Raw genomic sequence first — 13048 nt, 5'->3', positions numbered from 1 at the left:
GAAGGTAAAATGTATGGACACCTTGGAAAACAGCCTGCAGTTTCTTATAAATTTAAATATACTTATATAAGACCTGACAGCGCTACTCCCCAAAGAAAGGAAAAGTTATGTTCTCACAAACATCCACATGTGAATGTTAATAATGCCTTTATTGTCAAAAGCTGGAAACAACCCAAACGTTCTTCAGTTAGAGTGAATGGATGAACTATTGTACAGCCACACAATGGAATACTACTCAGCAATAAAAAATGAACAAACTAGTGATACCTATAACATGGATCTTAAAATACATTATGCTAAGTGAAAGAAGACAGACTTAAAAGAACAAATATGTATGATGCTATTTATATGACATTTGGAGAAAACAAAACTAGGAAGATAGAAAACAGACCCCTAGTTGCCAGGGGCTGGGATTGAGGGTGGCTACAAAGAGACTACAGGAGGGACTTGGGGGATGATGGAACTGTTCTGTATCTTGATTGTCAAAATCAACTGTAAGCCCAAAAGAGTGGATTTTACTTTATTCAAGTCTGAATCTCAATAAAAAAGCAAAAGCAAAAAAAATAATAATAATAAAGCAAAAAAGAAAGTAAACAATTTATATCACAGACCGCAAATAATATTTACTGGGCATGTGCCATTTGCTGGAACTTATGATGGACCCTTGAAGACACAAAGATAAATAATATAACCCATTGAAGGAGCTCACAGATTCATAGGAGGATAAGGTATGACAACAAAGGTTTGGAATTGCTGTTGAGGGATATTGGAGATGGGGCTGACATGTAGTCATGGCATGCCATGAGAGCACTATGTAGGGGTCATCAGGTATAGGTGGGGTGGGTAAGATGGAGAATAAGACAGGCTTCCTAGAGGAGGAATTGCTTCAACTGAGTTTTGAAGGATGAGAAGAAGTTAGGCAGGTGAGGAGAGGCTATGGACATTGGCTAGGACTGGCCTCCCATTCGATATTTGAATATTCAATCTCAGCACTTTGCACCTGCTGTTTCTTCTGCTTGGACTGATAGATCCTATAGACTCATTTCTTCCCATCCGTCAGGGTAAGTCACCTTCTCAGAGGGGTCTGCCTGACTACCCTAGTCAAAGACATCCTTCCCCATTGCTCTTATATCACTCTGTTTATTTCCCTCATAAGTCTTGCTTGTTTATGGTATAAGCACATGGGCTCTGGGTTCTAAGCCCAATGTGGCCCTTTATTAGCAGTGTGGCCATATTAACAGTGTGAGCAAATCATTCACATTTTATGTGTCTGGTTTCTTCATTTCTTTTTATTTTATTCATTTCTAAATAGGAATAATAATAACTACTTCATAGGACTGTCATCAGGCTAAAATGGGTTAATATAGGGGCGCCTGGGTGGCTCAGTCGGTTAAGCGTCCGACTTTAGCTCAGGTCAGGATCTCGCGGTCCGTGAGTTCGAGCCTCGCGTCGGGCTCTGGGCTGACAGCTCAGAGCCTGGAGCCTGCTTCCGATTCTGTGTCTCCCTCTCTCTCTGCCCCTCCCCCCATTCATGCTCTGTCTCTCTCTGTCTCAAAAATAAATAAACGTTAAAAAAATTTAAAAATAAAATAAAATAAAATGGGTTAATATATATAAAGTGCCTAGAACAACCCCCAGTTTCTTCCTAGCACAGTGCTTATAGCGCATAATAGGCACTTTATAAAATACTTGAATGGATGGTGAGGAACTGAAAAGAAGGAACTTTCCTATATTCACCAGCAGATGGCGCATGTATGCAAAGAAAAATTAAGACTCGTTCCACTTTGCCACAAATTGGCCAACAGATGTGGTTGCAGCTCTCTGGGTAAAGGAACCAAGACCTGTGACTGAGCTGGCTGAGCCAGTGGTCAAACCCAGATGGGATGATGGACAAATATTCCAAATGGAGGGCCAGAAAGTTAGAATTGTATTAAAAAGCCAGAGTTGAGGAGCTAAGGATAAATTATGTTTTACACAATTGCATATTCTATAGCCGCATTTTCTTTCTGCCTTCTCACTTTACTAAACAGTAACAAGGAGCTAGCCATACAGGCATCTTCTATAACGGCAACCTCAGTTCAATGATGTGGAAGGTTATGGGAGCCAAAGGGAGTGGGCATCTGACGTGCAGCAGGGGGAGGCCATGAGCCCTGCGTGATGTTTCTTCCCTGGTGCTTTGGATTTCTGTGGGGCAAGGACAGTGCTCACAAATCTCTGTCCTCCAGGACTGGGAACCCAAAAGGGAACTGGACCCAACCCCTGAGGGGAACTTCTGGTCCGGTGTGGACAATGGGCCAGAAAACCAATTTATGCAAATAAAGGTCTAGCGGGTGTAGTGATGGGAAGAAGAGGTGAGGGGAGGACAGCAGAGGGGACTAGAGATGTCCCGATGCTTTCTGCATAGGGAAGGCATTTCAGGCAGAGGGTACCAGGTGAGCCAGGGTACGGGGTCTGGAATCACTGGGCTCAGTTACTAAAATCTAAGTGGTTTGGTGTAGCTGGAGAATAGACGTTCAAGGAGGCTGGAGGATAAGGTCAAGGACGGAGAGTGTATTTGTTATCTAGTGTTGGTAGACTAGCTAGTCTAGCAGTCTAGCACTTTTTCTTTTCCCCTTCACGTCTTGTTAAAAGTCACTGGAGTCCAAGGCCCACCAGCCTGGAACAGTCCTACATTATTCTTGTCCCAATATAACTATTAACAGTGGCCTCTTTCACTCTCCAAAGTTTTCTGGTTTGGTTGGTCACCTTATTTAGGGGCCCCATGTGCTTCCATTATCACAGTGACCCAGTCTTTATTGAGGACAGGAACAGGATCTGGTCCATCTCAGCAGGTCCTGAGGTTCAGGAAGAATGAGTTTTATACGTGGGGACCACAGAGCTTGGGGTTCCAGTGCAAACCCTTCATTTCTCTCAGGGAAGGATAGAGATACTCCCTAGCAGAGTTTCTGCCTGCAAGAGGTTTCCAAGGCCTGCCCGAAGCTGCTGATGGGAGGCTGCAAAGTCCTCCAAACCCTTTGTTGTTGGCTTCCCCTCCCCACTGCACTCCCCTCCCCCCGCCCCATCTCTAGGCTACCACAGGCTTGGGTCTGGCTTTAAGAAGAATGACCAGAGGGATGGAGATAGAGAGTGAGGAGACGAGACAGCCCTGCCAGATACTCAAACCTAGAGTAGGGCAGGGATGGCCCCAGAGGTATCTTGGGTTCTGGATCTGCTTTGATTCTGACACTTGGGGTGACCTGGCTGGCCTCCTACACTCTCTGGGCCTCAATTTCCCCATCAATACAATGAAGGGTTAGTTGAAGTGGTCTCATGGGACCAGCCGGCCCTAGGTGAATTGGCCTGGGACGGTGCTGAAGGAGGGGGTGGGGATGGTGAGGGAGGGGGTGGAGGAGGGGACTCCAAAGGCCACCAAGCACATTACCACAGAAATATTAACTGCCCCATCGCTTCTCCCAGTCCAGCAAAGGCCATGTCCATAAATTAGGGCCATGAGTCTGCCAGGCAGAGACTTAATGAAGGAGATGACCTTCAGTGAGAGCAGGCAGGACCTCTGGAGGTCACAAGTCCAGTCCCAGCCTGGACAAAAAGAACCTGGAACCAGAGAGGGGCACGGGGTGTCCAAGGTCAATGTTGGACTGGGCCAGGAAGGCAGGAGCCAGCTTTGCCATGTTCACTGTTGTATCTCCGGCACCCGGCACACAGTAGGGTCTCAACTAGTATTTGTAACAGAGGACCAAATGGTGTGGCAAATAATGCCAAGCTCAGATGGAAACCCAGACCTCTGGACTCTAACCGGGCCCTTCCTAGTTCCCACAGCAGACCCGAAGGGCATGGGTAGGAAAGGGGCTGCGGAAGTAAAAGTCTTCTCAAGGAGATAGGCCACTGCTTCCCTTTGTTTCTGAGAGGAAATTTCAGCTTTTACAGGGCCACAAACCCTGGGGTGTCTGACATGTTTCTCAAAGAGCGTAGCTGGTTTCATGTCTATCACATTTCTGACTGTTACACACCTTTTCTCTCCTTCTTCTCTCTTTAGGGGGACAAACCAGATGGAGTTCTTCCCCCTGGCACTTGGCCCTTGCACCCCCCTGCCCACCTCAGACTTCCAGCAGCATAAGAAGCATTATGATTAGAGCGGAAGGCTGGTCATTCGATCGATGAGACTTCGGCACTGCTGAGACCGTCCGGAGGGGTGGGTGGCATCACGGTATCAGGTCAGGGCCAGCCAGACCCCTCCATCTTATCCTTTCCTGCAAGGCCTCTTCTGGGCTCCTGTGGAAGCCACAGCCCCTATCTCCTTGCCCATCTGGGCTCCCATGGGCATGGCTTAGGTCTGATTCCTCTCTCTGTCTCCAGTGCCCAGCGTCTGGCACAAAAACGATGGGCAGAAGGGAGCAAAAAGGAAGAGGCACCGTGCAGTGATCCTGCTTCCCATATCCTCTAAGGGAAGAGATCCCTCCAGAGCCTCCCAGTGAAGAATGCGAGGAATGCAGATCTGACTTATGTACACACACCCACCTACCTAACCCCAGCCATTAATGGTATTCTCTAATTCTCAGACTCACAAGATCTTCCTGCCTCCAGTTCTTTGCCCAGCTGATACTTCTGAGTTTTCTCCGTTCTTCAAAATCCTACTCCTCTTTCAAAACTCTGCTCAAATGTGACTTCCTCTAAGTAGAAGCCTCTCAAGGCTGGGCCAGGGGCCCCTACTCTAAGCTCTGTTTCCTGGGACTTCTTTTCCCTAGATCATGATTAAATAGGATTCTCCCTGGGTCATTAGCTTCTCTAGAACTGGCAAAGTTGTATTCAGTTGAGGCTGAATGGCTGGCTGGATTTGTGGAGGAGGCAAGGCTAGGGGCCCTGGGGACCTGTTGATAGTCCCATACGGCCAAAGGCCACTGGCAGGCTGCAAGAAGAATGGCAGCCCAGAAATGACATTTAACGGGAATCAGTGAATGGCACTGAGGTTAAATATGAACTGGCATACATTAGGCAGTCAATTAGTTGATTTTTGACAACTATTGATTTGGTACTTAGCTTAACAGCAGCTCTCATATAAAACCCTCAGAGATTTTTGCTGACAATGAACCCACAGCTAACAGCATGCTTTATTCGCCAGGACTCACTGCAGTCTTATGTTACCTTACGAGGGCATATCTTTGGAACTGGGGAGGTGACCTGTTAGAGACACAGTTCTCTAACCTGTGTTAGAGAGATCATTACTGTTTTGTCCTGGGGGACTGGCAGGGCACCTTTTGAGGGTCATTCACAGATGGGAACGTTTCAAGAGAATCTGACCCCCTCTCATGAGGAATGACTGGGAGAAGGGGTAGGGAATTTGCTGGGAACAGATAAGGAGACTCATGGCACCATCTCCAATTCTGTGAAAAGCTATCCTGGGTGACCTACACTCCTGGCCCCGGGGCAGAGCTGCCACTGTCAGGGAGTCCCAGGCAGACTCCTCTGGCAATGAGAGGGATGCTCCCAGGAGAGGAGGGAGTGAGCTCCTCATCGAAAGAGGGTGCTCCTTATTGGGATGATCTAGGTGGCTTCCCACTTTACCTCTGAGGTCCTTTCCAGCGTCTAGAAGGCACAAATTCTAAAATGTGGCCCTAAGATTCTAAAATGCCAGAATTCTAGCCTTCTGCCATGTAGTTCTAGGACGCCAAGACCATGAATGCAAAATAATCCAGTCTGGGGACCTTAGGGCAGGAGATACGCCGCTTACCCTGGCCCTACTGGCCCAGAACCCACCTGTCTTTTTGCTCCACATTATCTCGAGGGGTCATTTTATCCACACCCACCCCTCTCCACCTCTAGGCTGCTTTTCCTATTGCATACCCAAGGTGCAGTCCTTAGCCCTCTAGCCAGGACAGCATAGCATGGCACAGGTCATAAGGGAATGTCAGGTAACTCATCAGAGGGGATGATATCAAAGTGGCAAATCATGATCCCTCTGTTCCCGCCTGAATTAACTGCCTCTGATTCTCTGTAGCTGGATTTCCTCCCCGAGAGCCTCATCTGATGCTAGCGTTTGTCAGTCCAACTGCATCTCCCCCACAGCCGCCACCCTCACCGCAGTGATGAGGAAGAATGACAGGGTTAAGAGGATGTAGAGGAAGTGTAGGATCCCACGTGAGCTGTGGATAACCCCCTCTCAGAGGATAAAAGGCAGGCTGGCTTGGAGAGCAATGCAATCACAGTGGGAAGTCCCTCCATGCCTGCTACATGCAGTCGGAGCCTATCTCTTCCCCCATACGCCAGGCGGAGACACCAAAGGTCACCGCCTCACTTCAGGGGGGTCCAAAACGCCCTCCCAAGTGTCCCCTCCCACCTCCTTCAATGCCCCAGGGACAGCAGGAATGACATGGCACCACTTACAAGAGTAGAGTATCCGAGATTATTGCAGACTTTATAGAAAACTGCCCAAGGGAGATCCAGATGTCCTGGGTGGGGGTGGGAAGGCAGGCCTCAGCCAATATGTTGAAGGAGGAGAGCCTTCCTGTGTGTAGAGGCAGCACAGGCCAGCCATTCTGCCTGACCTAGGGGATGGGAGTCAGGGAGAGGCAGCCCCCTCCCCACTCACCAGTTGTGCTTTGGGATCATGCAGAAGGCAGGGCACTGAGGCTCTGACCCTAAACAGGATGGCTTGTGCCTGAGACAAGAAATGAGGCCCCTCACCTCTTCCAAAAGGCATGGGGGAGGGGGGCATGACAGCAAGGAAACCCCGGGAGAAAAGAGTCACATGGGTGGGAAAGGGTGTGTGGAGAGCAGCTCCCAGCCCTTCAGAGCCCCTCCCCTACCTCTCTCTGAGGCCACAGTGTACAGGTGACCCTGGTTCTGAGGCCCAGCCAACTACTTTGAACCCCCAGGAGTCTCTCCTCCCTCATGGGCATCTGGTTGGGGCCAGTATGGTTGGAGGACGCTTGGCACCTGCACCTGCCTTGCAGGGCTGGAGAGCTCATCCTAGGAGGAAAGGGGGTGGGCACATCCCAGGAATGGATTCCTCACTGGACCATGACCCAGTGAATGGCAGAGGTGGATAGTGAATGCAAGTGATGGGTGTAGGAGGGGATAGATAGCCTAAAACTTGGGCAGGGAGATTAAACTCAGATCCGGGTGAAGAGCTGAGAGTCTGGAGATTAGGAACAAGCACTGAGTATTAGGGGATCAGAGAGCCCCGGTGAGAAAGGCTGAGGATCGGTTCCATACTAAGGCTATAATGGGGTATGACTGTCCCGAGGATGGGAGACAGTTGGAGCTGAGCCCCAAGCCTGGGCCAAGGAAGGGAGGAGCCTGAGCCAGAGCTGCGGTGGTGGGCAGTATGAAACACATCCCCTTATTGGGGGAGGGTGCCTAACCCTCAGAGTCTGGGGATGTGGGTGTTTGCAGGATGGAGGGCTCAGAGCTCCAGGATGAGAAAAAAGGTTCGAAGTCCACAAAAACCTTCAGGTGGGGGTGCTCTGCTTCTGAGACCAGAATGGGATGTAAGGGTCCCTGAGCCCTGGGAAGGAAGTTGAGGTCTCCAAGCTGGAGATGGGAGTCGGTAATGTCTAGGATGGTTTCCCAGTGAGAGGGCAGGCCTCAAAGTACAGGGTGGTGGAGGCAGTCTCAGGGCTTTCGGATTGAAGGACAAAGTTTCCTGAAGAGTCTTGAAAAGGGAAGATGCTTTTTGGTGGTTTAGGAGGGATGTGTCAGAGCCTGGGATGGGTAAGTAGGGTTTCTGAAATCAGAAGGGGGTGTCTCTCGATATTTGATGGTGAGAGCTCTCAGAGGCTGGGGAGAGGGGGTATAGCTTGGGGTCTCTGGGTCGGGGGGATGCCATAATCCAAAGGTCTCAGGCCGGGAAGGGGCAAGTCTCGAAGCCCCCAACTCGCGGGTGTCTCATACCCATGGCTTCAAGCCAGAGAGCCCCAGTAAAGTCATAAGCTGGCAGGAACAGCCATCAACCCCCAAGGGGTGACACTCAGAGGCCCGAGCCCGGGGAAGTGGCACGGGAGCCTGCGGGGACAGCCGGAGCGGGCGCGCGGCGAGGGTCGGCGTCCTGCTCATAGCGGTAGTGGTAGCCCTCCATCTGGTCCCGGCAGGCCTCGCGCAAGTTGCGCATCCAGCGCTGGATGCCGCGGCGGTTTAGGTAGAGCACCATGAGGAAGATGAGGCCGATGAGCGCCAGCACCAGCCCGAAGAAGACGTAGGAGGCTTCCAGCTCCGGGCCGGCGAGTTCCACTTCTTCCCCGCGACCGTATGCATCGCCGTCGGCACAGCGCAGCCGAGCCTCGTCCAGGTCCAGGAAAGGCCGGTCCTGCAGCGCCCGCGGGGCGGCGCAGCGCAGGCGCCGCGCGTCGGGTACGCGCTCAGTGGAGTTGCGCAGCCAGGCCAGCAGGGGGCGCGCGGCACAGCCGCAGCTCAGTGGGTTGTCGGCGAGCAGCAGGCGCGGCGCGGGGAGGCCGCCATCGCGCTCGAGCGCGCGCAGCTCGTCGGGGCCCAGGCCGGTCAACGCGTTGAGGCGCGCGTCCAGCTGCTCCAGGCGCGGCCGGCTCAGAGCTGCGGGCGGCAGGCGGCTCAGCGCGTTGCCCGCCAGGCCCACCAGGCGCAGCTCGTCCAGCGGGGCGAGCGCGGTGTCCAGCGCGGCCAGCAGCGTGGGGCCGCCCCGCGCCAGCGCGTGGTTGAGCTGCAGGGAACGCAGCGCGGGCAGTCCGCGGAAGGCGCCGCCGCCCAGCGCGCGCAGGGGGTTGTTGCTCAGGTCGAGCGCCGTCAGGCTGGGCAGCCCGTCGAAGGCGCCGTCCTCCACCACCTCGATGTTGTTGTGCGTGAGGCGCAGCGCGCTGAGGAGCGGCAGGCGCACGCCGCCCGCTGCCGCCGCCTCCTCCTCCTCCCCGTCAGCGTCCCCGCCGGCGAAGGCGGCCGCGCGAAGCACGGTCAGGTTGGCGCCCACGATGGTGAGGTTGCGCGCGTCGGGCGGCACGTCCCGCGGGGGCTGCCGGAGCTCGGCGCCCGACGCGCAGCGCAACAGCAGCTTGGGGCCGCCGAAGCAGTAGCACTGGAAGGGACAGGGCGCGGCGGGCCGGCTCAGCGCCGCCGCCACCAGCAGCAGCCCCGGCAGGAGCGGCCCCCTTTGCTCCGGCTGTCCCGAGCGCGGGGCCATCGCAGCTGCCCCCGCATCCAGCGCCCTGGCCGCCGCGCTCACCAGTGAGTTCGGAGCGCCTGGGGGGCGGGGAGGGGGGCGGCCGGGGCAAGTCCTTGACCCGGAGCGGCTGGCGGTCGCGGTCGGTCCGTCCGCTGGCTCTAAAGTCCGAGGAGCCTTCACTTTCCTGTCTGGGGCGAGAGGGGTCAGGCGGGGAGCGGAGCCCCCCGCCCCCGGTGCCCTCCTCGCCCTGAGCGCCGGCCTCCGACTTCCGCGGCCGTTCCGGGCTTGGAGCCGAGTGGGCAGGGTTTGTCGGTTTGTCTCCCCCCTCCCCGCCTCCCGGCCTCCTCCTCCTCCCCCAGAGGAGCCTCCGCGCCCTCCTCGCCCAGAGGAGGGGTGGGAGGCTCCGGAGAATCAGAGCTTTCCGCTGCTGCGCTTTCTCTCCCCCACTCTCCAGCTCCGGGGCTGCCGAGAAGTTTGGCTCTCCGAGCCTCTGACTTGCTTCCCCCTCATCTCCCCCCATCCCCCCAGGTTGAAGCTGGTTCCTTCCTCCTCCCTCTAAGGCACGTGTGGGGCGGGGCCGGGCGGGGGAGAGCTGGCAGGTGGGTCAGCACCACAGGGCGAGAATTTGTGGGGAGGACCTTAGAGTTCCCCCTTCAAACACAGGCAGGGGTGAGGGGTGGGCTGAAAAAGTTACTCATCTTTCAGCCTCTTCCTGATCTGTGTGGCCAAGGAGAGGTCTGTGCTAGGAGAGACTGGAAAATCCCCAGCCTTGGTTCCCCCCTCAGCAACCCCAGTTACATTAGGCCTGGCTGGGTCACCACTCTTGCAGGTCCTGTGGGACCAACGTTTTCTCAACCCCATCCTACCTTCACCCAGGGGTGTCAGCGACACCCCCTCCTCCTTTCTTTCCCCCCACCCCAACTCACTGGCTGCTCTGCAGGGAGTTCTTACATCTGGTTTCCTCCACCAGGCTGGACTCCACCCCCAAGCACTCTCCTAGGCCCTAGGACCTGATGGGTGTGGTGATTCAGCTCTTTGCTGTCCCCTCCCAGTACTTGGGCACCCCGTTTGATTGTTCTGCTGGGTCTCAGGAGCCTGGGATTGTTAGATACCACTGACTGCCCCTCCTCCCTTCCAGGGTATCCCACCTGTAAATGGTGAATGGGTGAGAGGGTTTGGAGTTCCAAAGATTTGGAGAATTGGAGTAGATTTTGAAGCATTGGGAGGGGGTGGGGGGTCTCAGAGGGGGCCATGGCTGAGCTGCTTATAGGTTTGTTTTGTTCTGGATTTTTTTTTTTTTTTTTTTTTTCAGAACTGGGAAGCTCCAGACCTGATTTAAAGAGATAGGCTCCCGAGAAGGGAGCATTCCTTGCCTTGACATGAATTATTCAGGCCGGAGAGGCTGACACTTGATCCACAGGCCATTCTGGTATCAGCAGAGCTGGTTGGGATGGAGGCTCCACCCTCCCCCCCATAGGAATCAGTTAGTCTTTCTCCTGAATTAGGGACAGTTGTTGGATTGACTTCTTCCCTGAGGTTATATTTAACAGATTGGCCAACAGATCAATACCACTTAAGGAGAAGAGGCAGACCCTGCGGTGGCTGGGTCCCAGGCAAAGACCAACAACATCAAGGACCAGGTCTGTTGATGCTGGCGTGGGGGGTGGGAGCTCCCCTCCCCCTTCCATCTCTCTCCCCATTCCCATAATCGCTCCCAGCTTTTAGCAGATGAGAACAAGAAGTTGCATGTGCAGGATTGGACATGTCTATAAGATGTACACACATGTGTACTTGTACATGTAGAAGCAAGTTTGACACATGAACAGCCCAAGGTACATCCACATGTGAGGAAATACAGACTCATGCTTACTTGAGTGTGCATACACATGTATAGGAAGGTGTGCACAAGCTTGCACATGGTTGCAGGCAGGCTCAGATAAAACTCATGCGAGTACATGCAAGCTCATTCATACATGTAACATACATACATGTTAACATAGATTTGAGTACATCCTGGTATGTGTCCATACATTCATAAGCACATACACACTTGAATATTCATTTTTCTGTTATGTAGGTTCCTGGGTACATTCTCTGAGGGGCAAGCTTACAGACCCATGCATGCAAGCACATGCATCCAGAGATTGGACAACACACCCTGAGCCCATTCCTGCCCTCCACCATGCCCTTGGTCTGTATAAGTAACAGGCTGAGATGTCTTTTCTCATATGGGCACAGGTGCTCAAACAGCCATTGGGGCTGTGCCCTCAGCTACTGTACTCCCGCCACTCCTGGCCCATATCAATGCTAAGCCCTAGCTCTGACATCTCCCTGGTGAGAGGCACTGGCTCTTCTTCCTATTGTGTTTCCAGTACAGGAACTAGCACCAGTGAGTGTGCAGTAACTGTAGGTGGGTAGATGGAAGGATGGATGGAAAGGTCTCTGCTTCCCTGTCCCACTGCATAGAACCCTTTTTGCCTCCAGCCTCTGAGGAATTACAAACCAACTGCCAAGGCCAGAGCCCCCTCTCTAGGACCCCATGGTGGCTGGTTCCTGGTGTGCTGATGGACTCCTTGAGAAAGGGCTGTAGGACAGCAGGCAGCCTTAGGGGGGAAAGGGGGAGCTAGACATCTCAATTGAAGATGGAGGCCCAGAGAGAACCTAGAAACATCAGGTACCAGAGAATAAAGCAATGGCCATGTTTCATAAGTGGGGAGTCTGAGGCCAGAGGGCCAGGGACTTGCCTCAAAGCCAGTGGCTGTCTGGGCTTAGCCTAGGACCTGGCCCCAGGCTCCTTGCCCAGGCCTTTGTCCAAGGTATTGGCCGCATCTTTGCGGGACCAGTGCAACAGGGAATCTCATCCTGCCCCCAGGAAACTGAAGCCGGCTACAGACGCCAGGATGGGTATGGTGTGACCTTGGACCTCTCTCCGCCTCTGTCAACTTCTGGAAAGTAGATGGGCTTCTGAATTCCTATCCTTCTTAGTCTTCTCAGAGCTGTTGTGACAATGTGAATGGAAAGTGATTTGCAACAAGAAAAGCCTTATCAACCAGGGCCCGGGGGCCTTGTCTCCTCTGTGACAGGACATGGCATTGTCCTTTTCTGGGACTAATTAGCTCCCATGTCATTTTGCCCTGTTTTGTCTTCCTTCTGCCCCCAGCATAGCAAATTCATGATAGGTGGTAAAAGGAATGAATCTCTACTTGCAGTCTCTGTGAATGTCCCTACCCAACCTCCTCCTCCCCTCCCCTCTCCTCTTTATGCAGGTGTTCCCCTTTTCTGTTCAAGTTTCCCTGGAACCAAGTCTGTGAGCTATTTTGGGGTCTCTCTTCTCTGGAGGAACTTCTCTGTCCATGTTGCCATGCATTCAGCACGCAGTAGGTGTTCAATAAATGTAAGTCCAATTGTGTCTGGGGCTGTATTCATTCTCTGATGTATCCGGTGGAAGTATCTTAGCTCATACATTTTTCCCCACTTGGGGTGCTCTCTCCCCTTGACTCTCTTCCTTCAGCACAGCCCAGTCAGAGCTCAGCTTGGGTTCTGTCCCCTCCAGGAAGCTTTCATGGCTTCCTTTTCTCTCCTTTGAATTTCACTTAGCAGTCAGAGGGCTGACGATCCTCTGAGCCCCCTGACTGTCAGCAACTGAGCTCAGGACTGGTCTGGTCTCCTGTGGTGTCATCTCAGAGCTCAGCATGGAGAACGGACCAATGGATGAAATAATGATTTAAAAATCTCTTGCTGATCCTGAGACAGGCAAGATGAGGAGCCCCCATCTACACTTCACACAGCCTCCCAGAAAGGTGAAGTGCTTTCCCCAAGGTTGCACAGCTGACCCAAGCCTGACAGTAGCTCGGGTTTCCTGCTCATCTTCTATGCTGCAGCCCTCCCAATCCTAGGCTCTCTCTCTGTAGAGTGTGACTAGGT

General features: G+C 53.3%; 1 protein-coding gene across 1 annotated transcript; it reads right to left on the bottom strand.

The window, feature by feature from the left end:
• Positions 1 to 6383: 6383 nt before the first annotated feature.
• On the bottom strand, positions 6384 to 9451 carry TPBGL (trophoblast glycoprotein like). Its single transcript, XM_040489369.1, has one exon. It carries the CDS (start codon positions 9140 to 9142, stop codon positions 7964 to 7966), a length of 1179 nt encoding a protein of 392 aa, XP_040345303.1. The 5' UTR covers positions 9143 to 9451; the 3' UTR covers positions 6384 to 7963.
• Positions 9452 to 13048: the final 3597 nt, after the last annotated feature.

The sequence above is a fragment of the Herpailurus yagouaroundi genome, unplaced genomic scaffold, assembly GCF_014898765.1.
Source record: "Herpailurus yagouaroundi ecotype Mexico unplaced genomic scaffold, PumYag 180, whole genome shotgun sequence".
Lineage (NCBI taxonomy): Eukaryota > Metazoa > Chordata > Mammalia > Carnivora > Felidae > Herpailurus > Herpailurus yagouaroundi.
This window is presented reverse-complemented; position numbering and strand designations above follow the sequence as displayed.

Excerpts from the sequence above, each read along its gene's own strand:
- TPBGL (XM_040489369.1), bottom strand. The coding sequence starts at position 9,142 with ATGGCCCCGCGCTCGGGACAGCCGGAGCAAAGGGGGCCGCTCCTGCCG.